Below are 26,799 nucleotides of genomic sequence, written 5' to 3'. Positions count from 1 at the left end.
ACTGTCAATTGTAATGAACATTTAACATTGGAACTGGAAACATTTAAAATGTATAAAGGAGCTATTTGAGACCAAAACACCTTTTAACATCTAATTTTTGGTAGAGAGAAAAGATAAAGATAAAAAAATAATTAAATAAATAATGCAAATGGAAATTATCAAGCTTGCTTTTATCAGGTGATGAATTGATCTATTGCTTCAAAATGTGTTCATTATTCAGCTCAGACAAGGAAAACAGGAAAAGCTTCCACTAATGACTTTTGTAAAATGATAAACTTTGTACTGTATGTCAAATGTTTTGAAGATTATTCAAAATGGCGGCTTTTCAATAAAATCGCATGAACAAGCATACTAATGGAAATACTCGCTCGTTTTAATTGATTTACTGCTGATTGCAACAACAGTTCATCTGAAACCAGTTTGACCCAGTTAAAGGTCACAGTGACCCGGTTTACCTGAGGTAGCACAGTGGCTGCTTGTCCTGCCAGCCGGTGCAGAGAGCTGACTTGAGGCACCTTGATGGGCAGAGCAGTGAGAGTTCCCAGCATCTGAAACGCAACAGGCAGAGCCGGTTAGGAGGCCGACCTTAACAGGAAGGTTCGACAAGTTCTGGGTTTTTGTTTGGGTCCAGAAATGAAGTGAAACTTCCTGAACATTAAGGGTTTTAAAACAAAAACAATCCAGCAGCGAAAACAACGACGGGTTCAGTCTAAGACTTCAAGATGTTCTGGGTGGAACAAATAAACGTAGCTGCAAACATTAACCACCAGGGGCGCCGTTTCATCACCTACAGAACCTGCAGGCTAATTTTAATCCAGTAGATTTTAACTATCAAAAATCTCTCCTAAAAAGATTTAAAATCCTAAAAAAATTTTGATTTATAATCAACTTTACTCTGATGGTTCCTCTCACAGAACCATTACAACACAACACGGTCCAAAACCAGCTTAACTGGAATGTCTAAGACCAGTCCAAATCGGAGCTGGAACCAGGCTAAACCAGACCATAAAACAAGTTCATAACCAAACCACTTTAAATCCAAACCAAGGTCACCACAGACCAGTGAGAAATCATTTAAAACAGGGCATGAAATAAAAGGATCCAAAACTAGAATTTAAACCAGAATACAAACCAGTTTAAAACAAAGTCTAAACTAGAATGTAAACCTGTTTAAATCAAGGTTTTAAAACGGAATTTAAACCAGTTTAAACCCAGTTCATAACCTGTTTAAACCCAGTCAGTAAACCAGTTTAAAACCAGCTTGTAAACTAGTTCATAACCAGTCTAAACTCAACCTGCAACCCAGTTTAAACCAGTTTAAGCGCTCCATCTTCTCCAGTAAAGGAGGTGAAAGTTTCTCCTCTTTTCTTCTTCTGTGAAATCCTTTCGTTTCGTCGTATTGTGCTGCAAAGCGGCTCGGTGAGGATGAAGAGGGAGGAGGAGGAGGCGGCCGAGGTCGGTTGCCATGGTAACTGCAGAGCCGAGGATTCTTGCAGTTTCAGGCCTTTCATTTCTGTAATTGCTGCCTGTTTTCTCCAAACCTAACACCTTCAGGGCTCCTCTTCCTCCTCCTCCTCTTCCTCTCATCCTGGATCAGAGATTTCAGTGAAACAAACAGAAACTAAAGCTGAGCTCTGATTGGCTGAGGCTTTAAATACAAACTATTTAAACCTGATGGAGACGAAATGAGATGGAAATAAACATCCTGAGCCGTTTGCTTCACATTTACAGTTAAAAGTTTGAAGCTCATCAGGGCTGAAACGATTAATTGGATTAATCGTTAACTAAAGACTCTAAAGAAGGTGGTCAGAAGGAACTGAACCAAAACTGCAAAACATAAAAAAGATGCATAAATGTTGTATTTAAGAGAAGAAAAAAACTTCTTTGTCTGTAAATCTGTCTATTTTTGCTACAAATGATCGAATGTTTGGCAACTGAATGCTACGTTTAGCAAGAAAATGTTTATTTTCTTCATTAAAAAGGAACAGATTTGTTTATTTGCACATTTTAATGCATCTCTAATACTGTTTAAAACAGACTGAAGTTATTAGATGCAGAATTTATTTACCCAATTAATCATCAGAATAATCAATTTCTAAAATCAACATAAACAGCCCTAAAATACACAAACAAGAAAAGTAGGAGAAAAAAATCTATTTCTAATTTAAATAAAAACCACAGAATGGATAAAATGTTAAAATATGACGGCACAATTTATGCAAAGCAAATATTCCTAAACTTATTGAGACCTGAAAATATTTAATATCAATATTTTTCTGTAAGGAATCCCTAAAAAAGCTGTAAAATATTCTGGATTATCATAAATATCAATCATGCTGCAGCTTGTTTTACTCAAACAGTTTCGATTTAAAACAGGAGAAGATCAAATCAGATCTGATGTTTGGCTTCTTCACGACTCAAACTGCTCTTTGTTTTGCGTCTAGAAATGAGATTATTACAGTGGAGCAGAGGTTGAGAGGCATAAAACGCAAATAAAACCTCCAAATCAATAAAAGGATTAAATTATAGAGAAAAAAAACATGGATTAGAGAGAAGATGTGAGGAGACTGCCAGCAGCCGGTCAAGGTGGAGGCAAGAAGGAGGAGTTTGTCATCTCTGCTCCTGTCATCACAGCAGGATGAAGATGAGGAAGAGGAGGAAGTTATGCACACGCAGCAGTCAAGACGAAGGCGTGCGGCGAAGACGACAGGTTTGTTCTGAGTCGATCATCTCAGGGTAAAACCAGAACTCAGCAGAAATCAGCTGGAACGAAGTGCTGCCTTCAGGTTGCCTCAGTCTGTGCTGGTTTTTAAAGCCGCTGTTCCAGCAGCAGCCAGAAGAGGGCGCTCCTCATCCCTGAGCCTTCAGTAACCTGAGATAAACACCCAGCTGTGTTTACATCCACAAACTTCACGTACATAAACACCCGGAGCGTCGGGGTGGGAATATTTCTGTCAAACTGTTAAACTAAACACACCCGGGCTCACGGAGCCTGATGATGTTTGAACGCTGCCGTCCATCACTCAGCGACCCTGAAGGTCAGAGTTCACCGAGGGTGGAGGAGAGTTCACCGAGTTTGCTTGACCTCCAAAGCGGTGAGAGGTCGAGCGAGGTGGTTACCCCGGCAACACTGCTTCTTCATCAGAGCTGTGACACGCATCAGTTCACCTCTGTGAAACCTTTGAGTTGAACTTGGAAGTCTAAGACGCCTAAAAGGGTTTTAATACATCCGCTAAAGTTTCCAGCACGTTGGATTCTCAACTTAATAAACCTAAAAAACATATATATAAAAATAAAGAACCTTAAAACCTCCCTAAAAAAATCTACACAACTTTAAAAAAAAAAAAACTTAAAGAAACTAAAAAAAAACTGTAATAAAAAAAACTAAAAACCTACAGAGCCTAAAGAGAAACCCTAAAAAGAAATAAACTAAATTAAAAACTAGAAAAATACCTAAAGAACCAAATGAAAATCCCTAAAGAAACAAAAATCCTTAAACACCTAAAGACTAAAAATAAGACAAAAACTAAAAAAAACAAACTAATAGAACCTAAAAAAAATCCCGAAAAAGTAAAACAAAACAAAAAAGAAAACCTAAAAAAATGCCTAAAGAACCCCCCCCCCCAAAAAAACAACAAAAAAAGACTAAACTAAAAATAAACTTTAAAAAACTAAAAGAAAGATTGAATCTGACCTCTCTGGTTTTTAGCTCCTCTGCTTCACATCCAATCACAGCTCATCACAGGAAAGCATTAATTATCTGCAGCTCAGGTACCGGCCCTTTAATAGCACATATTCAGCTGACCTCCATCAGTGATTGGATTCAGATCTTCTGCTTTGATTTGCTGCAGTTTGGAGGGCAGAACTAAAACCAACTCACTGATTCATCACAATTGATCCCTGAATTAGCAGACAAAACAGCCTCTGATTGGCTGAGCCTTCAGAGAAAAGCTTCGTATCAAGTGAGAGCGCTCACTCTGACTGAATACGTCAACGGTTTTCATTATAACCTGATCAGGAAACAACATAGTCCCAAAAAAAATAATGTCATTTGAAACTACATTGTTATTTTTAGTGCAATAAAAACATGATTGCAGAGGCAGTTTTGTCACGTGGGCCAAATAAGAAAATTATTTTTAAAAACTAAAATCACCAAAATGCTGTGATTTTTTTAACCTACTCAACCATTAACTACTCCAATTAAGCAGGTAAAATGATCAGATTTTCTTTTCTAAAAACAGAATCATAGATCCAAAACTTCAAATGATTTTCCCTGTTAAATGAAAGGAACCCATTTTGCTTAATATTTTGGGCTCAATTAAAAAAAAAAAAAAAATTTCATTCATTCTCATAATTAAAAACAGAATGTAAGTCAGTCTTCATTTCTATTTAGCCGAGTCTTTGTACAGTAATTAAAAGCAGATTTGGGTGCTCCAAGATGTACTTTTGAGTACAAGTCAATGAGTAGCTGCTGTCCTAGTTACCATGACAACGGAAGAAAAACAGAAAGCTTGGAAAAGCTTACTTTGTGCTGCTTTCTGTTGCATTTTGTCCTAATTTATTCTTGAATTGTCGTCGGGTGCCACACAAAATCAATTCAAGGCCACATGTGGCCGCCGGGACTCACTTTGAACACCTCATTTTAGAGTTTAAATAAGAAACCAAGAGTCTGTGATGATGTCTGATGATTGAGGGGGTTCCCCTCCAAAAACCTCAACTCTGAACCTCAATCGTTCACTTTGACAGTGAAAATGCCAAAGATAATCACCTCATTTTCCTTTATGGACACGGTGAAGAGAAAGGATGGGCAGAAGAAGGGTAAAGACTGAGCCTGAGGGCCCGGAGGTTGGGCCCTCCTCTCTCTAACTGCTGGAAAATTACAGCCATGGAGCTCTGATCCCAGCTTATGGAGCAGAATATAAAGCCAGAGAGGCTGCAGCCTGAATCCCAACAAACAGGAAGAACAAGGCTGCAGCGCAGGTTCATTGGAAAACAATAAGGAAAAATATGGATTTATAGCAATATTTACTGATCAGGATTTATACAGGTTTCACCAACTCAAATTTAAGACCAGTATTATGACAGAAATGCACAATAGAAAATCGCTTATTTTAACCAGTTGCATTGCTAGGTTATTTGTACATGACGAACGTCGTCTAACAAAAACAAAAAAGAAAAAACAAACAGCCTACCAAACTGGCGATAAATTTACACTTACTCGTGACAGACGAAGAAAGGTTATATTAGCTGCTAGCTAGCAGTAGACTCAACCGCTTCAAGTCACGAAGTTGCAGCACGAAGCTAGCTAGCAGCTACGGTAGTTAGCGGTAGCCTCGCAGTGACAGAACGCAATGAAGCCAGTTAGCTAATATTTGCAGCTAGTTAGCGGTAGCCTCAATGAAGATGTCTCAAACTTTTGCCTGACAGAAAAGTCCCACCGGACTTTTAACTCTTCTATTCTTATATATTGAATATTGATATTTAATATTTAACATTAAATGGTCCGGCCAACCCAAAAGGTGAACCCGTCTCCGCCCACTCTACAGGTGAGGGTTACCTGGGAGGGAGCCAGCAGCTCCCCGGCTCTCCTGCCGCCGCTGAACGGAACGACTCCGGCACCGGCCGCCTGGAGGTTGATGGGGGACGCCTGCAGCGGTTCCGGCCCCGCCGCCTTCTGGCCGTTAATGTGCGCGGTCACCATGGAAACGGGGGTCTTGGCCGGCACCACGGAGATTGCGATGCCCTGGCTGGGGGGCTTGATGAGCGACAGCGGCTTGGTGGTCCCCACGGGACAGCTTCGGACGGCCAGCTTCTGCGGGAAGACAGGCAGGTGAGTTGATACTTCGTCGCCATGACAACCCTCCCCCCACCTTCCTCGGCCTCTTCTAAAAAGGTTTCCCCATTCCTCTTCATCCTCTCTAAATATTTCATATTTCTGTTCAGGCAGGCAACAAAAACAGTCGAGCTTCCAGAAACGCCCTGAGAGTTTTAAATACATTTTCATATTCCAGCGAATAAATAACAAACCAGAACCATCCAGAACCTGTTGGGTCCTAATTCCTCTCCACCAGCAGCTTCCTGGGAAGCTTTTGTTTCAGGGAATCAATGGAATCCGCAGGCGGCCCGGACAGCCGCCCGCTTCAGGACCCGCTGGCCCGCCGCTCGCCATTCAGAGCCGGGGCCCCTCCTATTGTCTGAAAGGTCACTCATTTAAAGCCTCTGCAGGCTGGAGACCCGAGACCGGCCCCTCCCGGACGGACGGGGGGTCAGCAGGTACACAAAAGGACACGTTAAAACGCTCAGAGCTTTTCAGACACACCTAGGATCGGATTCATGGAGCTTTTAACAACGGCTCGCACTAAAAATAAACTTTTAATCAAGCAGGAAGCTTTAAAATGGGAGGAACCAGCAGTGAATGTCGGAATGACTTCAGTTCATCTCAATGCTGGGAGGAATTTTAATTTTTTTAATTCAACCAATCCACATCCTGTTCATGGACTGATCTTTGAACCTCAGTAAAGTTACAAAAACTTTCAACTGCGGATGTTCGTTATTTATGCAAACATCCAGTTTTATTCATTTTATTTAATTTCTAAGCAACAAGAGAATCCTAGATTAAAAAACTGTATGGAGGTCGAAGTTATTCATCCGATTGCAATCAGATGAAAATAAACTGCTAATAAACAAATTCTTACCAAGTAGTTTTAGTCTAGCTTATAGTCCAAATATTTTAGTACACTTGAAATAAAACTAACTTGCAAGGATTCCTTAATATTTCTTAAAAGTACTAGTTTTAGTAAAATAATCTGTTGGTAGAACAAGACATTTTAACTTATAAAATAGGAAAAATATCTTGTTACACTGGCAGATTATTTCACTTAATATCTTTGACAAAATTAAGAAAATACTTACTCAAGCTGCTATTTCTTGCTGAAAAGTTACTTGTAAGTTAGTTTTGTCTTATTTTAAGCGTTTTAAGATATTTGTACTAGAAACTAGACAAAGATTCTTGGTAAGATTTTGTTTTTGCAGTGTATGAATCAGGAAAACCAAAAATGAGCTGGAAGCCTGTCCCCATCTCTTTCTACAGTATTACAGATACCCACACGGACTAGTCAAAGGCCGTCGACGGACAGGTTCATCATCAGCATGACAACAAGAAGCGTGTGTGGAATAGTTAAAGTAAACTGCCAATCAAAATAAAAAATGGCCAAAATAATGAACTGCTTGATTTTTATAAAAGTTTATAATTGAAAACAGCATTTAAGAATAAAGCACCTTGGATTCATTTTAGATTTTTTGACTGTTTGGGTTTTATTTATTGTTGTGGCCGTGGATCCATCCGGAGCGAGGATCTACCTGACAGAACGCATTAGCGTGGCCATAAGAGTCGCTAACAGGCCGCTAACGAGCTTTTTTCTCCACGTTTCTGCAGAGTTAAGCGAGGATGCAGCAGCTTTCATCAGGGTGCGCTCGCTGCTCACCTTTCATCTAATGACGGTGGAGGAAACGGGCTTTCTGCTGGCCGCCTTGCCGCGGCCTGAGAGCTGATGATGCAGAACATTAAAGCTGCACATCAGCAGCAGCTTTTCTACCGCTGTTGCTCCGGTTTCTGCTGCTGCCTCTTCCAGATCGGAGCAGAAACTGGATCCGAGTTTGCTTTTCTCACCAAACCAACAACAAACAAAAAAACTTCATCTAATCTTACACTTTTAGTTTTTCACTCCAAGCAAAAGGGAAAGAAAAAAAGAGTAAATATTTTGAAAATAAATTAACTTTAAAGCTAAATAGAGTCCTGACTCGTCTCCTCCTGAGGATGACTGATAGGAACAAGGAAGGAAGGAAGGAAAGGAAGGTCACTAAGAAGGAAGGACAAAGGTCTGGGTTGATCTGGTTCATTGATCAGGATGAATCCTGGTTTTCCTGCTTCAGAGGTTCTCCAGTCGAATCCCACTGGGAAACCAGCCGACCCAGAACCCACCAGGACCTAACCACTGGGAGAACTGGGGGAGATGTCCGTTTCCGTCCTGAACAGGAAGTGACCTCAGATCAGCTGATGGTTCTCTACTCCAGCTGTGATCCACTTTGTGAAGTTCTGGACCCTGCAGACCAGAACCGCCCACACAGCTCCACGTTTTACACTTTAAAATCATTAATTTAACACATTTAATCAGAGAAAATCAGAGTTAAGATAAAGAAACTTCTAAAATCTATAGATATGTTATCATGAGTCAGCAATTTTTCCTCTCCCGGTTTTAACGACGTTCTGCTGTAAAGTTGCTCATTCAGCAGGAAAACGGAGCATTTTGAGCCTCTCGACTGGAGAAATTTAATTGAGAACGTGTTCGGCTCTCTGAGTCCATAGTTAAGGTCATTCTGGGCTGTTTACGGCCAGCCAGCTGGATTATCCTCGCTCATTATGCTCGCTTTTTTGATAGGGGCCTTTGAGATAAGGAGGCCGCTGGAAAACGCATTAGTAGCTGTTCAGATTTCCATCAGCGCGGCTGCCAGACGCTCTCTTTGTTTACACTCCATTTACCAGCGAGCTGCTTCAGTCCTGGAAGGGGCTGAGGAAATGGGCGGCTGCTTCTCTTATTCCCAGAGGGACAAAACAACGTCAAATCCACAGGACTGGACCACAGAAATGTTTGAAAATTAGTTTTAGAGTCGTGAAAGTGAAAGCAGATAAACTCCCGCCATGAGCTGCAGGTGTTTGGTGTTTCGGTACCAAAGTTTTGAAGGTTTCCAATCTTAAAAATTCACTTTTTGTCTTGGGCTGAAACGATTAATCGTGAATAATCAATTATTGAAATAATCTCCAACTAATTTATAAATCAATTAATAATTAACTGGAGTGTACAGACTCAAACAAAGGCCATTTGCTGAAAAGATGACCAGCTTAGAGAATAAGCTAAAATTGTACAAAAAATATTTTTTCACCTTTATCTGTCAATGTTTTACCCAAATCTCTTCAAGTGGCAGTTTGAACTTCACCTGGTTCAAATTCACTAAAGGAATGCCATATTACCACATTTTAGGAAATAAAATGTTCATTTTCCCATTTAAAAAATGAATGTAATTATTTATTTGGCTCTTTTAACATATTTTTCAATATTGTACAAAAAGCGTAAGAGGTCAAATGAAACGGCAGCAGAATGTGGCAATATTTTATCCGATTAATCATCAAAATAATTGATAGAGTAATTTGTTAGTGAAGTGCAGAAAAAATTTATTCTACAGGAAATTGCAATACGCAGCTCTCATGTAACATCTCACTTCTGGAAACTTTGTAGCTGATGGCCATCTTGGTAGGCATCCGTAACTATAAAGCAGTTGCTAAGCAGTTGCTATAATAAGAATAAAAAAAGCCATAATTAGACATACTCAGAACTAGCTCCTGCCTTGTTCCTATCCAACGTATAAACTATATACGTAAATTATAACTATTACTTGATTACAGTTTGTGAGTTCTCTACTTTCATTTTGTTGGTATGGAAGCCGTGGTTCATCTATGCCTACCAAGATGGCGGTTCAGAGTTGCAGGAACTACGTATTCCTAGTTGTGGGAATTCTGTATCGATTCAAAATACTCAAAAATTGAAATCAAAATGTGCTGAAGTTGTACGTTTTTGCAACTTCAGCACTCCTGAAATAAGACAAAATGAACTTACAAACTTTTCAGCAAGAAATAGGAACCCGTTTTAAATCAATAATTCCTTAATATTGATGAAAAAGTTCTAGTTTCACTGGCAGATTATTTAACTTATGACAAGATATTTTCCCCACGTTTTATTTTCCAATGGAAAATAAAATAAAAATAATTTTCCAATGGAACAAGAACTTTTTCATCAATACCAAGGAATTACTGACATAAAACAAGCTCCTATATCTTGCTGAGAAGTTACTTTTGAATTAGTTTTGTCTTATTTCAAGGATATTAAGATATTTGCACTATAAACTAGACCAAAAATACTTGGTAAGATTTTGTTTTTGCAGTGTTCTGAATCTAAAATCATGTCTATATCAAATCGCTGGACACAGAAACATTCCCATCTCTAGTTGCAGCCCAAATTAAACTCAAATATTTGGTTTGTTATTGGCAGCCATTTTGGTTCACTCTTCTTCTTCAGTTTTCAGAGTTTTAAATGAATGAATGAAGGAAACTCGACTTCTGATAACTTGAAGAAATTTCTTCAAAGTAGATTCTCCAGTTCTGGAAGTTGGGTTGGAATATCAGGTTCTAGAGGTCACCAACAAGGTCGTCATGGAGTCTCTGGTATCAACGCTCATTCAACTTCCTGTGAGCGTCTTCAACGATGCCAACATGAACAATAAGAAGGAAGGAAGGATGGAAGAAAAGAAAGCAAACTAGCAATGAATGAAGGATGGAAAGGACACTGAAGGAAGGACATAAGTAGAGACCAATGAACCTGCGGTCCGTCGTCGCCCTCTTCCGGTTTCTTGTTTGTAACTTCCTGTAATCTGACAGCCTTCACAGCAGCTTCCCTGCAGAGACGATTAAAACTCCTTTCACTGTCGCCTCCGTTTGATTCTGTTCAGGAACTGAATCAATACCTCGGCGTTTCGGCCTCCATAATAAGCAGCTCTGATTGTTAGTCTAACTGCTCCGGTTCTCCCGCCCGCCGGCAGATAACAATCACATTAAAATGTTCATTATGCGACCGGGAGACAAACACGAGGAGGCGGCCGGCGCTCCATTCATTTCCCACATCATGTGGTCAGTATCCGCCCGACAATAAATCCATTTAAATGCAAATCAAACGCGCCTGCAGCAGTTTTTTTTACTCGGAGTTCATCGGAATGTGACCGAGGGAAGGAAATATCAGGATGCCAACGACCCGGTCAACCGATCAATAAAACATTATTACTACATCAAAGAATCATCTTTTAAAAATCTAGCTTGTCTTTAAGATTATTATTTAGATAAATCCTGCTTTTAATACAAAGATGTAATAAAGGAAACAAAGTTGATGCAAAAATGTAATTTTTCTTCCTTTTTTTCCCCCAATTAGGTCAGGGCCGGCCCAAACCTTTTTGTGGCCCAGAGCAGATTTTTAATCCAGGGCCCATCTATACTCAAATGAGTTGCAACAAATTTAAATTTTTCTTTGGGATCAAAAAAGTGTTTTTGAATTCGAATAGCCCTGTTGCAATAAATCAATTAATCATATAATAAATTGAAATAAGCAAATGATTTCAAATTTTTCTCTTTCTACCAAAAACTGGATGATAAAAGTCTTCCGGCTCAACTAGTCCCTTTTTTAAAGGACAGTTTTGTTCACAGACTTGTTAATTAATTGTATTGTTTTTTTAAAATAATTTAAAATGTCTTAAAGTTGAATCCTTCTTTAGAACTGAAAGTTTATTGATCTTTGAAAATGTGTTCTTGCATTATTACCATTGTATTAACTAAAAATGGTCTCAAACTAACATAATTAAGCCGTGGTCTCTGGTTTGAGTAGCTTGTTGACACAATTTATTGTTTTGTCCACCTCGAATCTGAACTTTAGTCTCATTTTATCAACAGGTTGTGTTTACATTTGTTTTTTAAATAACAGCTTAATGCAATTTATCATCCACAATTTTGTTATTGTAATAAGCCTAGATCAATCACTATAAAATAAAATCATGCTCTTGGGGGCCCCCTGGTGGTGTGGAGGCCCTAAGCAGCCGTCTGACTTTCATGTTCAAAGTGAAAAGCAGAATGTTATAATAATATATCTAAATTTATTTTTAAAAAAGTCTAAATATTATCCATCATGGTGGTGATGATGAAGGCGGCTTACAATGATCAGAAGGTCAAACTTACTTTAAACGCTTCAAAAATTGAAACAATCTAACCTAATACATATATTCTGAGTTGAATACATGGAATAAAAGACAGATTATTTGAAAAAACAGATTTATTTAAGCTATTTAATTAAGCCGTGGTCTCTGGTTTTAGTAGCTTGTTGACACAATTTATTGTTTTGTCCACCTCGAATCTGAACTTATTTAGTCTCATTTTATCAACAGGTTGTGTTTACATTTGCTTTTGAAATAGCAGAATTTCCTTTTCTGTCCGCTACATTCAGGTTCAGTTTTTTTTGTGTGTCTAAAATCCATTTTCTTTTTAATCAAAGCTGTCAGAAAAGCTTATGAGTTGTTTTTAGCTTCAAGCTGACCTGCGGGGATTTAATCGAAACCGCGTCGCTGCCGTCTGCTTTTCTTCTCAATGAAAGCCTAAATGATCGAAGCTCATGCTCAGTACTCGAGGTTTCATTAGGAGCGAAACAGCATGGCCGCTCCGCTCAAGTCGGGCTGAACTCGGATTTTATTTTACTGTAGAGACATCAGGGGAGCGGCAGGGGTCCTGACCACAACAACCGCACTGAGGCAAGACAAACAGCAGCTCAATTTCACTCAGGCATCTCACCTGACTCCCGTTTCTAAATTAAAAGCTCAGAGTGGGGTCTTCATTCTGTCAGCAGGAGGCTTTTATACTGAAGGGACGTTTTGATTTCCTGTCCAATAGAAGTTTTAGGAAGTGGTTTGGATTCTGCTGCATTGCTCAAGAGAAATATTTTATTATTTCTGCTTTCTTTTTATGGTTTTATTCTGTAACTTTACTTTTATTATTACTGGCAATATGAATTTATCTTGTTTTATCAATTATAAACATTTCATATTGTATATCTCGACCAACATGTTTAAAAATCTAATTACATAACACACTCAATTATGACTTTTCTACTTTATTTTGAACTTTTTACAGTTTTAAATCAATAATAATGTTTACACGCCATGTATATGGCGTGTAAACATATACATATCGTCTGTAGCAGGGGTGTTCAAAGTGTGGCCCGTGGGCCATTTTTGGCCCTTGAAGTCATCTTGATCGGCCCCCTGACTACAAGTAAAGAAGGGTAAAAATTTGTCCAACAAACCAGAAATAAACTGGTTTAGAAATTGTCTGTTTTTCTTTTGATATGGCAACAATCTAAAGCTTTTTTCTATGTTTTGGTTCTTTAAAGATTTAATACATTTTTTTAAATATTACTGAGCAGGTAAAACTACAAAAAATTTATTTTGTTTTTCATTTAATAACTTTTGTGACACGTAATTTAAATTTGCCAGTTTTTTGTATTTTTATTTTTAATTCATAACTATCATTACTACCACTATAACCACAACTATTTCACATTACGCTATTATATATTCAGTTTATTTTTTTTGCATTTCATTATATGTCTTTTTATTTTATTTATTTACAACATATTTTATAATAAGTTTCTCATTGTTTTAGTCTGGAGTTTCCTCAGCGTGGATCAGAAACCAAACAGCCGGATCAGGACCTGCTGCAGCAGCAGGATGTGGCTGGAGGTCATCGCTGTCGTGAAAACATTTATTTGTGAAGCCAACAGTTCAAACCTTGAGCCAAAGCTCAGAATATCGACCAGCGGCCGCCGCAAGGAGCAGGAAAGGTCAAACTACATCTGAAACGAAGCGCTAAGCAGAGGTGAATCTGCGTTTATTAACCGCAGACGATAAAGAAAAATAAAAAACAGGAGCTTCATCCATGTATTACAAGGAATTACTGGCTCAATTAGAGCTTGAATAGGTTAAAGTTGAGCATAAAAGTGTAAAAATACATCAGAAACTGAACATTTTCCACTTTTTTAACTCACAAATGAGACAAAAATAGTTTTAATTCTAACTGAACATGATATATTTGAAACTATTTTAAACTAAATATATGTCAGAATAAAAATCTTATACATACTGAAAGCATGAAACCTTTTCAGTATTTTTCTAAAAAATGTTGTTTTTTTTAGCCACAGATCTCTTAAAAACTGTTAGGAATTATTGTCAGGATGAGACTTTTTTCCTGTTAGAAAACACATTTTTTTAATTTTAAGCTCTTACTTTCCCCAAAGATCCTCTGTGCAGAAAGTAAAGGGCCAGACCGTCTACTTCCTGAGGCGACCTCAGATGTCGTTTGTGAGCATAAAGTTAATCAGATAAGAAAATAGGGTAAATTTATACCAATTTATGTGGAGAAAAGAGAGATTTTCCAAGCATAATAACTGAACGGTTCACTAATATAAAGTAAACTATTCCTATAACAGAGACACAGAACACCTTTCTATGTGCAACAGTGTAAAAACGCAGGTCAGAACTGGAGCAGAAATTTAAACACCCGTCTAAATGCAGCCAGATTTTGTATTTTTTTTTTTTTGGATTACAGTTTTGACTGAAGTGTGTGTAGATACAGGCAGACTGGGTTCACTACAGAGAACTTTTAAAACCCTCCGTTAGTTGCCGTTTTGTTAATTCTCCAAGCTATTGCTCTCAAACAGTTCTAACGCTTTCCTCCACCATTAAGATCTTCACTTTCTGAATTTAGATTGGACGGATGATGTGTTTTATTAAACAATCTTTTTTTCTTAGCATTCACTTTTATCACAAACAATAAAATATTTTATTCATTTCACCTTTCAAATAAAACGCTTTTGACTGAAATTGTAAAAGCATGATAGGATATTTAATTAACTTCATATTTTAATTTAATCTATTTATTTTAGTTCTTGAGTTACTTATTTAAGTGTCTGTCTAGGGAAATAATTTGGGGTTTATCTTATTTCAGGAAATGTGAAATCTGAACGGACCAGAGGGGATGTGAGGGAGTCCAACTGGGAAGCTTTGGAGCCCCACGCTCTGCCACAGAGAAAACAACCGTTTAACATCCTGGATTAGCCGGGATTAAGGACGGCTGTTGAGCAAACGCCATGGATTGAATGTTTTATCTTCCACACAGACGAGCCAGGAGGGAGGAGAAAGTAAAAGCTGGATTCTGGATAACACCTGGAGAAAAAAAAAAAACTTAAAAACCTCCACAGGTCAATATTTAAGTTATTACTGAAAACTTTCCTAAAATTAGATTAAAATCTCAAAGATATAGTTAAAATTTAAATGTAGCTGCTCTTACTGTGGTGGTACAAATTTAAATCAGATGAAATGTTAAGAATATAAAAACAAGAGACTAAAACATCTCATCAGGACGAAGCTGCAACAACCCGACTCTTATTTTTACATTAATTTAAATAAATGATGTTGGCCTAAAAAAAATATTGGGATTTCACACACAGTATCCAGTAAATTGATTAATCCATGGATTATTCAACAGATTATTTCATTACTGGAGCTCAACAAGATAATAATGAATGCAGCAGTGTTTTCAGTCAGAGGCTTCTTCAAAACCACAGTGATACAGACTGCTACAGGAGATCTGATTTTGCAATATTTTTTTTCTCAATCCCTTTACCAAATAAAATGAGAAAAAAAAGCAGACAGATTGGACATAAAAACATTTTTGTTCTTTAAAAAAACTTAAATTTGTGTTCATTGCCATATGGATCACAAAGTCGACGACTAAGCAGATTTTAATTTTAACATCAAAACAAACAAAATAAACGCAAAACGTTGAGCTGAAATTAGATTACTTAATTTATTTTAAGCTCTTTTTAATAAAAATATAAGCCCAGTCTGGTTTCGTCTTTAAAATAATTATAATTCTAGGGTGTTCACGGTGTGGCCCGATCAAAAGTCAAGAATGGTAAATATTTGTCAACAAAATAGAAAACAGCAGATGGCCCCCAAAATTAGGAAATTTCCTGCTTTTCTTTTAATAAGGCAACAGTCCCAAGTCTTTCTTTATGTTTTGGATCTTTGTTGATACAGAGATTACATTTTTTTAAAATGGGGAAAAAATATATTTTATTTTATGAATTATGTGGTCTGTCAATAGTTCCAAATTTTCCACCACTGTCCCAATTGTTGCTATCTGCTGTGTTTGTGTTAAACAGTCAAAATGAAGAAATGTTTAAGATTTATAAAGTTTTCTGATGACGTTCCTGAACTCAGAGAGAGGAGGGAGGACGGGGAGGCAGACTGAGGGACCAGGAGGAGTGAGGAAGAGGAGGGGGAGGAAGAGGAGGCCAGCAGATGGACTCCTGCAGACAATGGAGGCAGACAAAGAGCAGAAACACAAAAACACTCAGACTAACATCCTAATCTGGATCCTGGATGTGTTCAGACTGAATCTGGATTCACCAGTAGAAACATCTGGAGTCAGAAAGACGTTTCGCTCTCAGAAGATCCCAGAACCAGATGCTTACAGCATTTACCTGGAGGAAAACTTTTGCACTAAATCAGAGGTAAAGAAACCTCTGGGATCGTTTTAAAACGCAGTTTGTGTTGAAGAAACGTGAACATCTGCAGGCGGGTCCGTCTGCGTCTCTGCAGACATCTGAGAACTTCCTGCAGGCGTCCAGAGGGACGAGAGGCGGACAAAGGGACGCTCTCCGCCCGACAACAACCCCCCTCCTTCAGCCTGGGGCAAAGAGGAAACATCCCAATATGCACTGGGGTGGGTGGTCTTCATGAGGGGAGGGTGAGGCGATGATTTCTTTAGTCTGAATCACTCAGAAGGATCCGTTAACACGAACGCATCGAATGACAGATGATACGATTTTCCCAAAATAACCCAACAGATGGTGTTCCTGATGCATCCGCAGCGTTTCTGCTCACGTTTACCTCCTTATGAAAATAGTTCATAATGGTGAAATAAAATAATTTTAGCTATTTAAATCAGAAAAGGATGATTAGGCTTCTTCTGCTGATCAATTTGGGGACTGTTTCTATCTAGGTACTGAAACGATTAATCGATTGAAATAATTGTTAACTAATTTAGTAATCAATTAATTGTTATATGGAGTATTCAGATTAAAAATGATTGTTGTGTTGACAATTAATTAATAGGTTAATTAACACCAGTTAGCAACTAATCTAAATTGGTTTATGATTATTTAAATAACTGATTAATCACGTGAGCCTTAATCCCGATAATCGAGGCGTCCATAAGATTATAAAACGAGGAAATCTTGCAGTGTAATCTAGGAATAACAAACCCATGAAGCCTTCAGAGGACATCTGGAGTTATACGGTTACATTTTCAAATATTCATTGATTAAAAGATTATTTTACCGGATTTTATTTTATGGTATCAAAATAAAAGGGGTTGAGTATGAAAAACACACGCTACACTTTTGAGAAAATTAAAAAATCTAGCCCCAGGAAAATAAAGTTTGTGATTATCCAACCTTTATTCAGACAAAAGTGTTTTTGCTTAAGCAAGAAAAACCTTGAGGAAGCCTAAAGGAAGAACAGAGGAACATCTGAAGGTTGAGTTTTGTCCTCAGACTGTTTTGGTACTTTTGAATCCGTCTGAAAGCGTATCTGTGTTTGTTTAGCAGGTATGAAGCTCCTTTTCTCTGCAGCCAGTCTCTTTTTATCTTCTTCTCGCCTCGCTGAACGCGACAGCTTCCAGGATCAGCCGTTTGGTTTGAGCCAGCAGGTAAATATTGGCCGAGTGGATGTGAAGTGAACACTTTCCACGTCTGCAGCAGGGCGCCTTAGATTAGCTTCTCTCACTCTGTGCTCCAAGGAAAAAACAGGAGCTTAGAAGAGGAGGAGGAAGATTATTTTGGGTCTCCTGGTTATTTTCTTACATTTATTCCTCTCCATTCGACCCTCTGATGGCGGCGGCCATCATCTCAGCTGGATCTGAGCCCGCATTTCCTGCGCTGCATGTTTTACTTCTGCTTTCTGTCAAACTGTTTACACTTCAGGCTGACAAAGTGACAAAACCTGCAGCGATCACAGCTTGACTTTGAGATCAGATCATTACAATTACATCTGACTAAATTAATAAATAAAAGTGATCTGCTGATAATAGCAAATAATAAATAAATGCATTTATTTTATTTTCTAGGCTAGTTTTGAAAATTGCTGTATTCTTGGTGTTGGGACTTTTAAAACTGTTTTTATTGTACTTGAAAATGCCTCAACTTGAATGTGAAATATAACAAAACTAAATTCAAATGGTTTGATATTTGAAGACATTTACAGATTTACAAATTTTATGCCAAGATTTCACTAACCATGTTAACTTCAGTTAAAAAATGCTGAATGTATAAAAAAGAAAGGCAAACAAAATGGACTTTGCATCTTAATGTTGTAAAATTGGGCCTCTGTCTCTTTAAAAACTCCTGCTCTTTCTGTAACTCTGCCTCCAGGATGTCATCCCAACATGGCTCCTTTATTAGTCCTTTAACAATGTTTTTTTAACCAGAGTTGCTCTGAGAAGTAGCTGCTATAATGAGCTCAGCAGAAGCGCAGTTAAACTAGGTGTTTGCTAATTGTTGCTGGCTAGTCTGCAGGAGCTGAGTAGGGGAGGAGCTTCATCCTAGGTCCTTCCAGGCATTTTCCCAAACATGCATGAAATAATCAAAGCAATATTCCAGGTCTGTTTTTGATGGGGAATAACATTATAACACAATTAAAGCTCCAATAAGCTGATTTTAGATGGTACTACCTCTTTAAACGTCGAGAAACCAGCTGGCTCATTTAGCAGGTCCTCTCTGCTGTATTATGATGCTGGAATTGATCTTCCTGATTGGCTCTAATTACACCTCAGGGAGGAAACAGAAGAAGGTGTTCTTCCCTCCTTTTGGCTTCCTGAAGGATCTTGGCACAGAGAAACCCAAACCTGGGCGAATTGTTGAAAAGTCTGCTGCTTTCATCAGAGATGTTCTGCTTCCTGTTAGACTAAAGGAGCACTTTAATCACCTCCTTAAGCCAACAGCAGCAGTAATGATATAAACAGCTCCTACAACTTGACGGTTGTAAGCATAAACTATATAATAATTCTGCTTTAAGCAGCTGAGGAGATAAAATGCATATTTACAACATAAACCTGTAAAAGCGATCCAGCCTTAATTACACACGCTGCTGCGCTGCAACAATTATCCACCCATCACAGACTTTTAATTAGGTTTCGTCTCTCCTGCAGAACGCCGCGCAGCCGCAACGCCAGGCCAGAATCGACTTCCACTCCGTAATGAATCGCAGCGCTGAAATTAAACTGACGGATAATGAATCCTTTCACTTCTCCCTTCCTCTGGTCTGCAGCCTGAGGAGAGAGTCGCTGCAGAGCGTCAGAGCCGCTCGCTGAAAGTACAGCACTCTACAGGCTCACGATTAACCGTCTTTTATCCATTTTACCGCAAAACACAAAATCTTACCACGTACTTTTGGTCTAGTTTCCAGTGTAAATATCTCAGTAAAACCAACTTGCAAGTAACTTTTCAGCAACTTATAAAAACTTGTTTTATGTCAATAATTCTTTACTATTTTTGGAAAAAAGGAGGTGTGGCTGTTCATTTGAACTTTACTTAAAAGGTGACCTATTTATGCAACGTGGAACAGGTTATGACATGTCATTATATTTTTTGCTTATAATCATTCTTAGAAAATGAGCTGTTAGCCTATTTTGGCTTCTTGACACTTTAAATCGAAATAAGCTGCTGCTGGCCACGCCCTCAAACTCAATGTTTTCATTCACAAGCGAAAATAGCTGAAAACAGATGCGCAATTATACAACAGCATATCTTTGAAAAAAACTTGTCTTCTCCAGCAGCCATTGTATAGCAGTAAAACCAGCTGAACAAGTGTGCTGGAGTTCCTCTTCGGTTGCTAGGTAACGGGCAGTGGATGCTGATTGGTGACGTTACATTCTGGAGGTTTTTGAAACGGCTCACTTCCCACACACCAAAAATAAATAAATAATTGACTTATTGCCAAAAACAGCTTGGTGTTCTTTTTTAAAAAACAAAACATTTAGACTGTTTTTAGAAGCAGTTAAGACCCAAATGGAAGTACATAACACGTCCCCTGTAAGCCAACCACCGCTGATCAGAGGAAGAGAGCAGGGTTCACCTACCTGGCCGTTCTGAAGCTCATTGAGGCCTTTGCACAACGTCTGGTTCTGTAAAAGAAAGAGGAACACCTTCAGGAACAGAATCACTTTAAGAGATTAATATTTACTCCATAAAACCTGATTTCATTGGCTGCTGCAGTTGCAAACCACTGGAATTAATCTACACAAGTCAACTAAGGCCAGACGAGCAAAATGTTCCCATAAATCATTCCTGAATATCAGGAAAATGGGAGGCAGAGCAGAGTTTGGAGCAGTCAGGAAATAAAATGATTTATTTTCTCCTTCCTCCTGATGAACTCCTCCTCTTCCTTTTCCTCACCCTGCGAGCTCCGAACGTCTGATCGCAAAATAAAAACTTGGTCCAGACTTTACCTTTTTATTTATTTTCTTTCCTGATATGACAGTCAGGCTGATAAATTCGTTCTGTATGCATTGCTTTTCACACGGGGGAAATCTGGAAGCAGCACGGTGTTGTGGTTTGCTGAGCTCACTTTAATTAAACTGAAATCAAGGTTTGTAGGCGGATCAGAGTTCGATTACTCGATCGCACCTCCCTAAACAAACCAGACTTTCTGCCAAAACGGACTGGATTAAAGCAGACTAAACATGGCTGCTGTGAAAGCAGCCTAAAACTTCCCACAATCCTCTAGAAACAAATGGCAACAAGATGGAAGTAAACATAGGCTGTTAATATTGGTCTGATGTGTTAAAATGTTAAAATCACACATCCCTACCAATGCAAGCCCTAAAAAAGGGTTGATGCAGTCACACCAACGAGGAAAATTTGGTAAAAACTAAAAGAACATTAGAAAAGAAAGAAACGTACTAAGAAAAAGTATTTCCATCAGCGATCTACATTAAGGAGACGAAGAAGAGGTCGAGTCCAGACAAGCCGGCCTGAGGAGTAATTTCTGCCACGGGCCGCGGTGTTGGAGGTCAGAGACAGGAAACTACAGGCGGCCGTCTGATGGGTGGAGGAGGTGTGAGGAGCTGCAGAAGGAGGAAGGAGGCCAGTCCCCAGAGCGACAGCAGCATGACGACCAAACATGTGCCCACATGTCGGCGCTCAATTAGAAGTGTGGCTCACACATATTCACAGCTCCAGCAGGAGGAAGTTACAGTGAAAATGACCAGAGCCTCGTTCAGATACTGTCGCTACGCCACGAAGACACCAAGAACTCTGAGGATTATTATCAACACAACTAAATCTGATTATTTCCACCAAAACAGATTTATCATGAAGACAATCACAGCCCAGGATTAGAAAAAGTGTCAGATTTTCTTCCACTAAACATCTTGTGAAATTACAGCAGAAATGTTTAAGCAAAAAATACAAACTGAAAGTTTTCCCTTCAACCGCATCACACACACAAATAAAATACAATTTAGGTACCTTACAATATCTAAATTATACCAAAAAAATATTTTCTTCTTCATGGGTTCCAATATTTTTTTTTTTAAATCGACTAAATACCAAATAAAAATAATGAAACTGATTTTTACAGAACTCAATCTTTGCTTCAGATCTATATCCTGGCTTCATTTTCTACTAATGTAGAAATAAAGTGGCCACAAAAAGAAATCAATAAGATTACCTATAACTATCTATGAGAACCAACCAGATAGAGAGAAAGGGACAAAAAAAAGAGACAGAAATATAGAGAAAAAGACAGAAAAGGAGAGAGAGATGACATATAGAGACAGGGAAGGTGAGAGACAGAGAAAAAGAAAAAGAAGAGAGAGACAAGAGAAAGAGATGAAGCAATGGACAGAGAAAAAGAGAGAAGTAGAGACAGAAAAGAGAAAGATTGAGAGACAATGAAAGAGACAAAAACAGAGCAGAGATGGAAAGAGACAGGAAAAGCAACAGAGAGGAAAAGAAAAAGAGAAGAAGAGAGATATAACGATAGAGAGACAGAAGAGAGAGAGACGGTGGACAGAAGTGTGTTTCTTCATTAATCCTGGACATTTGACCGTCATAAAAAGCTCTTTTAATCAGCTCCCATCTTTTCAGCAGCATCGGGTCCATAATGTTCCTCCTGCTGCCAAACTCAAAGAAATGAAAGGAATGAATCTGTTTTGCAAACCAAAGCTTTTCAGACACGTTTCAAAACACACCAAGATACAAACCCAATAATCTGCTCAAGGATGAATGAAGCAAATCAGCTTTTCTTTAAGAAAACTCTGCGGCCTTGCCTTCGTTTCACCTTAATGCTTCTGAACTTTAACTCTTCATACACCTTCCTGACTAAACTAAACAAACAAACCACTCACTGGTTGTTTTTCTTGCGTTTTAGCTTCTGAATGACTAAAAACAGGAAAGCTTTTAAAGCCAAGGCGCCCACTCATCCCGTCTCAGCCCTTCAGAGCTGGAAGGTTTCACCAGATTTCCCTCTTTCAGCTCCTGCCTGTTTTTCCTCTGAAACGTCAGGAAGACAGCAGGAAAACGGTTTGAGTTTACGGCGCGGCAGACGGGCCTCTGCAGATGATCCAGTCATTCATTTCAGCTGCAGGCAGGAAGGCGGCGTCCCACTATCACACTGAAAACTAGCTTTTCATTAGCTGCAGGTAAATGAAATTGTCTTCCGTCTCTGCGGCTGAACGCGAAGGAGCAAGGACAAAAAAAAAAAAAAAAATCCATTACAGGCTGGAGAGGCTGATCGGAGATCCTGCTGACAGAGTTATCTCTGATGGAGGAGAAACACCTGAGGATGCTGTTATTATCAGACATCATTATGGAGTGAGAAACCTGTCAGCAGTCTGAACGCTGCAAAGCATAAAAAGCAGATTTAGTTTTAAAAACCGGGAAGATTTCAGCGTTTCTTTGCATGATTAGACATCAAGTCTGGATGATTTATTACAAGTGTTCACAGTATTTACAGGACATAAATCAAAACATATTTATGTTATAAATGCATATTTTACTTCAAAATTGAGACAATTATGTCAAAAAACAGCAACAACCGTGAAATATTTGGGACAAATCAGCTTGTAATGTTTGGTTTTTGTCCTAGAAAACAAAGATTTAGTTAAAAACTGAAAATGTAAAATGTTTGCTCCTCAGCTGTTTGAGGAGTTTCTTATAGTTCTAATCTGGGATTTGACTAGACCAAGGATCTGCAACATTTATAAATAAATAATTGTTTTGCTATCAGACCACAAAACAACTTATAATATATGTAAATTATAAATTTAGATAAATATCTACTTTACCAAATTTGTTGTAGTCTTTAAAGAAACAATTTCATTTATATTTTTAGGATTTAAAATAAAAATAAACATAACTTTTTGAAAAGTGGGACAGAAAATGATGTAGATTGTCAAGAAAAACATTTTAAAAAAGCATTTTATTGATACTTTTAGTGTCATTCTTTGTGGAAATTCAATTGCAAATTTTCTGTAGTAGATATGCATCTAAAATTATAAGTTGTCTTTTTTAAATGAGTTTTATTTTGCTGGGCGGAGAGTAAAAACATCTCTTTAGGTTGTAAATGTTGCAGATTCCAGGTTTATGAAAACGTTTAGAGATTTATTTTAGCATATTAATGTCCAAATACGTAAAACATGGTCAGATAAATAAGTGGTTTTGCATCCTTTACCGACAGATTTTTGGATTATTCTTACTGATAATCTGACATTTTTTCATGGATTTAAGACGAAGTGAATCGGATCTGGAGGTAAAACTGGACGTTGATGGGCGTAATGAGCCGCTCTGTTCAGACCTTTAACTAAAAGCCGCAGCTCTCAGCCGAAGCTCTTTCAAGCTTTTACATCATTATCGTCCCGTCACTCCTGTCGGCTTCACCTGCCTGAACAATGGCTGTGAATCACACTAAAGCCGTCATTTAGAAACATGGAGGTGTTAAGCCTGAATCGAAACAACAGGAACGCTTCCTGGAATCCTCTCAGCGTGTTTTTGAAACCTGCAGGTGGAGTCTGTTTGCTTCGGCTTTTCTCCCACAGAAAGAGTTTTAGGAGTGAAATGGAGCCTTTGTGCTCCTCATTCAGTTTTCCAACAAGAGCAATTCCTCCCAGCTTTGATCATTTCCGTGTAATGTTCCAGCACATAATGTTTCACAGGATTCCAATTTTCACTGAACTCCGGTTTCTACTGAAGAAGCAATTTTCTGACTCAATCTCTGCAGAGTTTCTCACTGCAGCCTGAAACATTAAACACCACTGGAAGAGATTTCATTCTCATTTCGGTTCATTTCATCAGCGGCTTTATTCCAGATCAATATCTCCCTGAAGAAACCTGCAGAAAATGAAGCCGAGTTCGGTTTGTGTAAACATTTCGGGTGAAGACGTCGACAGAGGAAAGAAAAAACTTCAAACTGAAACAGGTTTCTTTCATCAAATGGTCAGAGCTGGATTAATCTGAGCCATAATCCAACTGTTTATCCAATTAGAGCAAAATGTCTAAGATCTATTCTGTTTAAAAGCAATATTATCTGTTTGATTAATTCATTAAATTTACAGTTAAATTCTGTTTTTCTGCTTTTAAAACAACTCCAAACTCATTTATTCAAAATCTGAAAGGTTTTTTGAGCTCCTGCCTGTTCCAGTAGCCTGGTTTCAAACTGGTTTCAAACTGAGTTTAAACTGGTTCTGGACCAGTTTGGTTCATATGTGAGATAAACTTTAGACATGACTTGATTTTAAAGCAACCAGTGTTCTGTTTCAGATCGATTTATTCCAGCTTAACCTTCATTTTGGACTTTGATTTGATGCAAGTGTCTCCGATTGGTTTTAAATGACTAAGAATTGGTTTGTAAGTTTCCAGGTTCAGACCAGGACCGGGCGATAATCAAATTTCTGGTTTTTGAAGATTTAATTTTTGGATAATTGTGATATTTTTTCAACAATCCACTCCTTGTGTTTCCATAGTGCAGGGCGGCCATCTTGTCAGACAAGCGTGTTTTACAGCTTCTATTTATTTGGACTTTAAATTCAGGTTAACTCTACAATGTAATAATAAGGCTTGACTATGTTTTGTCTTTATTAATTACTTGAATGAAGTCATAATATTACCAGAATAAAGTTGTAATATTAGGAGAATGAAGCAGTAGTGTTATGGGAAGTTCAACATGAATAAAAATAATAAAAGAAAAAACATCCAAGATTATTTTTCCCCCCATCAAAACTATTTTTTTCTCGCAACTTTCCAGGAATTAAACATTCTCAGTTGTATGACTCACAGACGGCACTTTTTGAAAATATTTTCCTTTTTTGAAAAGAAAGCAAGAGAAAAATAAAATTGTAAATCAGATCTGGTATAAAAAAAAAATCAAAATCAAAAATGCCATTTTATTTTATATGGCCAACGCCGGTTCAGACTGGTGTTTAAATCGGGAATCCACTGGTTTCTGACTGATGTTACCATATAGGTTTGACCTAGAGAAATATTTTATGTACTGGTTGTGAGTAGGCCTGTCGCGATAAACGATAAATCAATTAATCGGACCATAAATTAAACCTGTCAACCTCATTTTAATTATCGTCTTTATTGTCTCTTCCGGCATTTTTTTCTTTCTGTTGACACTGAATGAAAAAAGGCTCCGATGCTCTCCACTGACCCTCCCTTCCTCATTTCCTTAGTCTAATGCACAGGTGTCAAACTCCAGTCCCGGAGGGCCGCTGCCCTGCAACTTTTAGATGTGCCTCTGCTGCACCACACCTGAATAGAATAATTAGGTCATTAGCAAGGCTCTGGAAAACGTATCTACACAAGAAGGAGGTAATTAAGCCATTTCATTCCAGTGTTTTGTACCTGTGGCACATATAAAAACTGCAGGAGAGCGGCCCTTGAGGACTGGAGTTTGACACCCCTGGTCTAATGTCCAACGCACACTACACGAGTTGTCGGCCCATTTTCAAACCCTGACAGACACCTTAGCTGACAGAAATCCTAGGTATAACGGTTCGATCGGGTTCGTCGTGCTGTGTGGTGTCCAGACACATGGGCACAAAATAATGGCTACAAGTCCAGTTAACTAATTTTAAAATCAGGCATTAATCAATGCTTTACTAGAATCTACCTGTGATGCATGTGGCTAGAGTCAGCGTAAAGTCCTGACTGAATGAAAATCAYTATAACCTATTTATGTCACGTTAACAAAGAACAGCTGAAAAGTTACGGGGTTTATCAACTGAGTTAGCAATTTGGCTCCAACGTCTCCCCTTGTCATTTCTATATTCTTTGCACAAAACATTGAATAAACATTAATGTTTCCACAAATCATCTCCGATGTCCGCCCGCCGTAATTTCCCCTCAGAAGCGCAGAGGAGAATCCGCGCTTTCTGATTGGCTACCTGTCACATTCAACGGGCTGCGTTAAGCTCCCAGTTGGGGAAAACCCCTGATTTACAGTGGGGCAAAAAAGTATTTAGTCAGCCACCAATTGTGCAAGTTCTCCCACTTAAAAAGATGAGAGGCCTGTAATTTTCATCATAAACCTCAACTATGACCAAAAGGAGAAAAGAAAATCCAGAAAATCACATCGTCTGATTTTTAAAGATTTTATTGGCAATATATGGTGGAAAATAAGTATTTGGTCAGCAACAAACAAGCAAGATTTCAGGCTCTCACAGCCGTGTAACTTCTTCTGTAAGAGGCTCCTCTGACCTCACCTGTATTAATGGCACCTGTTTGAACTCGTTATCAGTAAAAAACACACCTGTCCACAACCTCAAACAGTCACACTCTAAACTCCACCATGGCCAAAACTAGAGAGCTGTCAAAGGACACCCGAAACAAAATTATAAACCTGCACCTAGCTGGGAATACTGAATCTGCAATAGGTAAACAGCTTGGTGTAAAGAAATCAACTGTGGGATCAATTATTAGAAAATGGAACACATACAAGACCACTGATAATCTCCCTCGATCTGGGGCTCCACGCAAGATCTCACCCTGTGGGGTCAAAATGATCACAAGAACGGTGAGCAAAAATCCAGAA

General features: G+C 38.4%; 1 protein-coding gene and 1 long non-coding RNA gene across 8 annotated transcripts in view; one reads left to right on the top strand and one right to left on the bottom strand.

Annotated features, from left to right (window-relative positions):
* Positions 1–26,799, bottom strand: part of phf21b (PHD finger protein 21B) — a 62,122-nt gene that overhangs the window by 7,306 nt on the left and 28,017 nt on the right. For 5 of the 7 annotated variants that reach the window (XM_008400869.2, XM_008400871.2, XM_017302883.1 and 2 more), the window contains exons 2-4: positions 19,844–19,888; positions 5,558–5,812; positions 456–548 (exon numbers count right to left, since the gene is read on the bottom strand). In XM_008400869.2, coding sequence (XP_008399091.1) covers positions 456–548; positions 5,558–5,812; positions 19,844–19,888 — 393 coding nt within the window. Of the gene's footprint in view, positions 1–455; positions 549–5,218; positions 5,323–5,557; positions 5,813–6,043; positions 6,131–19,843; positions 19,889–26,799 lie in introns of those variants that run through there. The other 2 variants (XM_008400872.2, XM_017302882.1) reach the window with 2 other exon arrangements.
* LOC103459364 (uncharacterized) lies at positions 5,741–7,707 on the top strand. Its single transcript, XR_532725.1, has 3 exons — positions 5,741–5,830; positions 5,944–6,273; positions 7,436–7,707. It is a non-coding gene; the product is annotated as an uncharacterized LOC103459364 (long non-coding RNA).

This window comes from Poecilia reticulata, linkage group LG23 (genome assembly GCF_000633615.1).
Source record: "Poecilia reticulata strain Guanapo linkage group LG23, Guppy_female_1.0+MT, whole genome shotgun sequence".
NCBI lineage: Eukaryota > Metazoa > Chordata > Actinopteri > Cyprinodontiformes > Poeciliidae > Poecilia > Poecilia reticulata.
The sequence above is the reverse complement of the archived record's forward strand: the minus strand, read 5'-3'. Positions and strand labels throughout refer to the sequence as shown.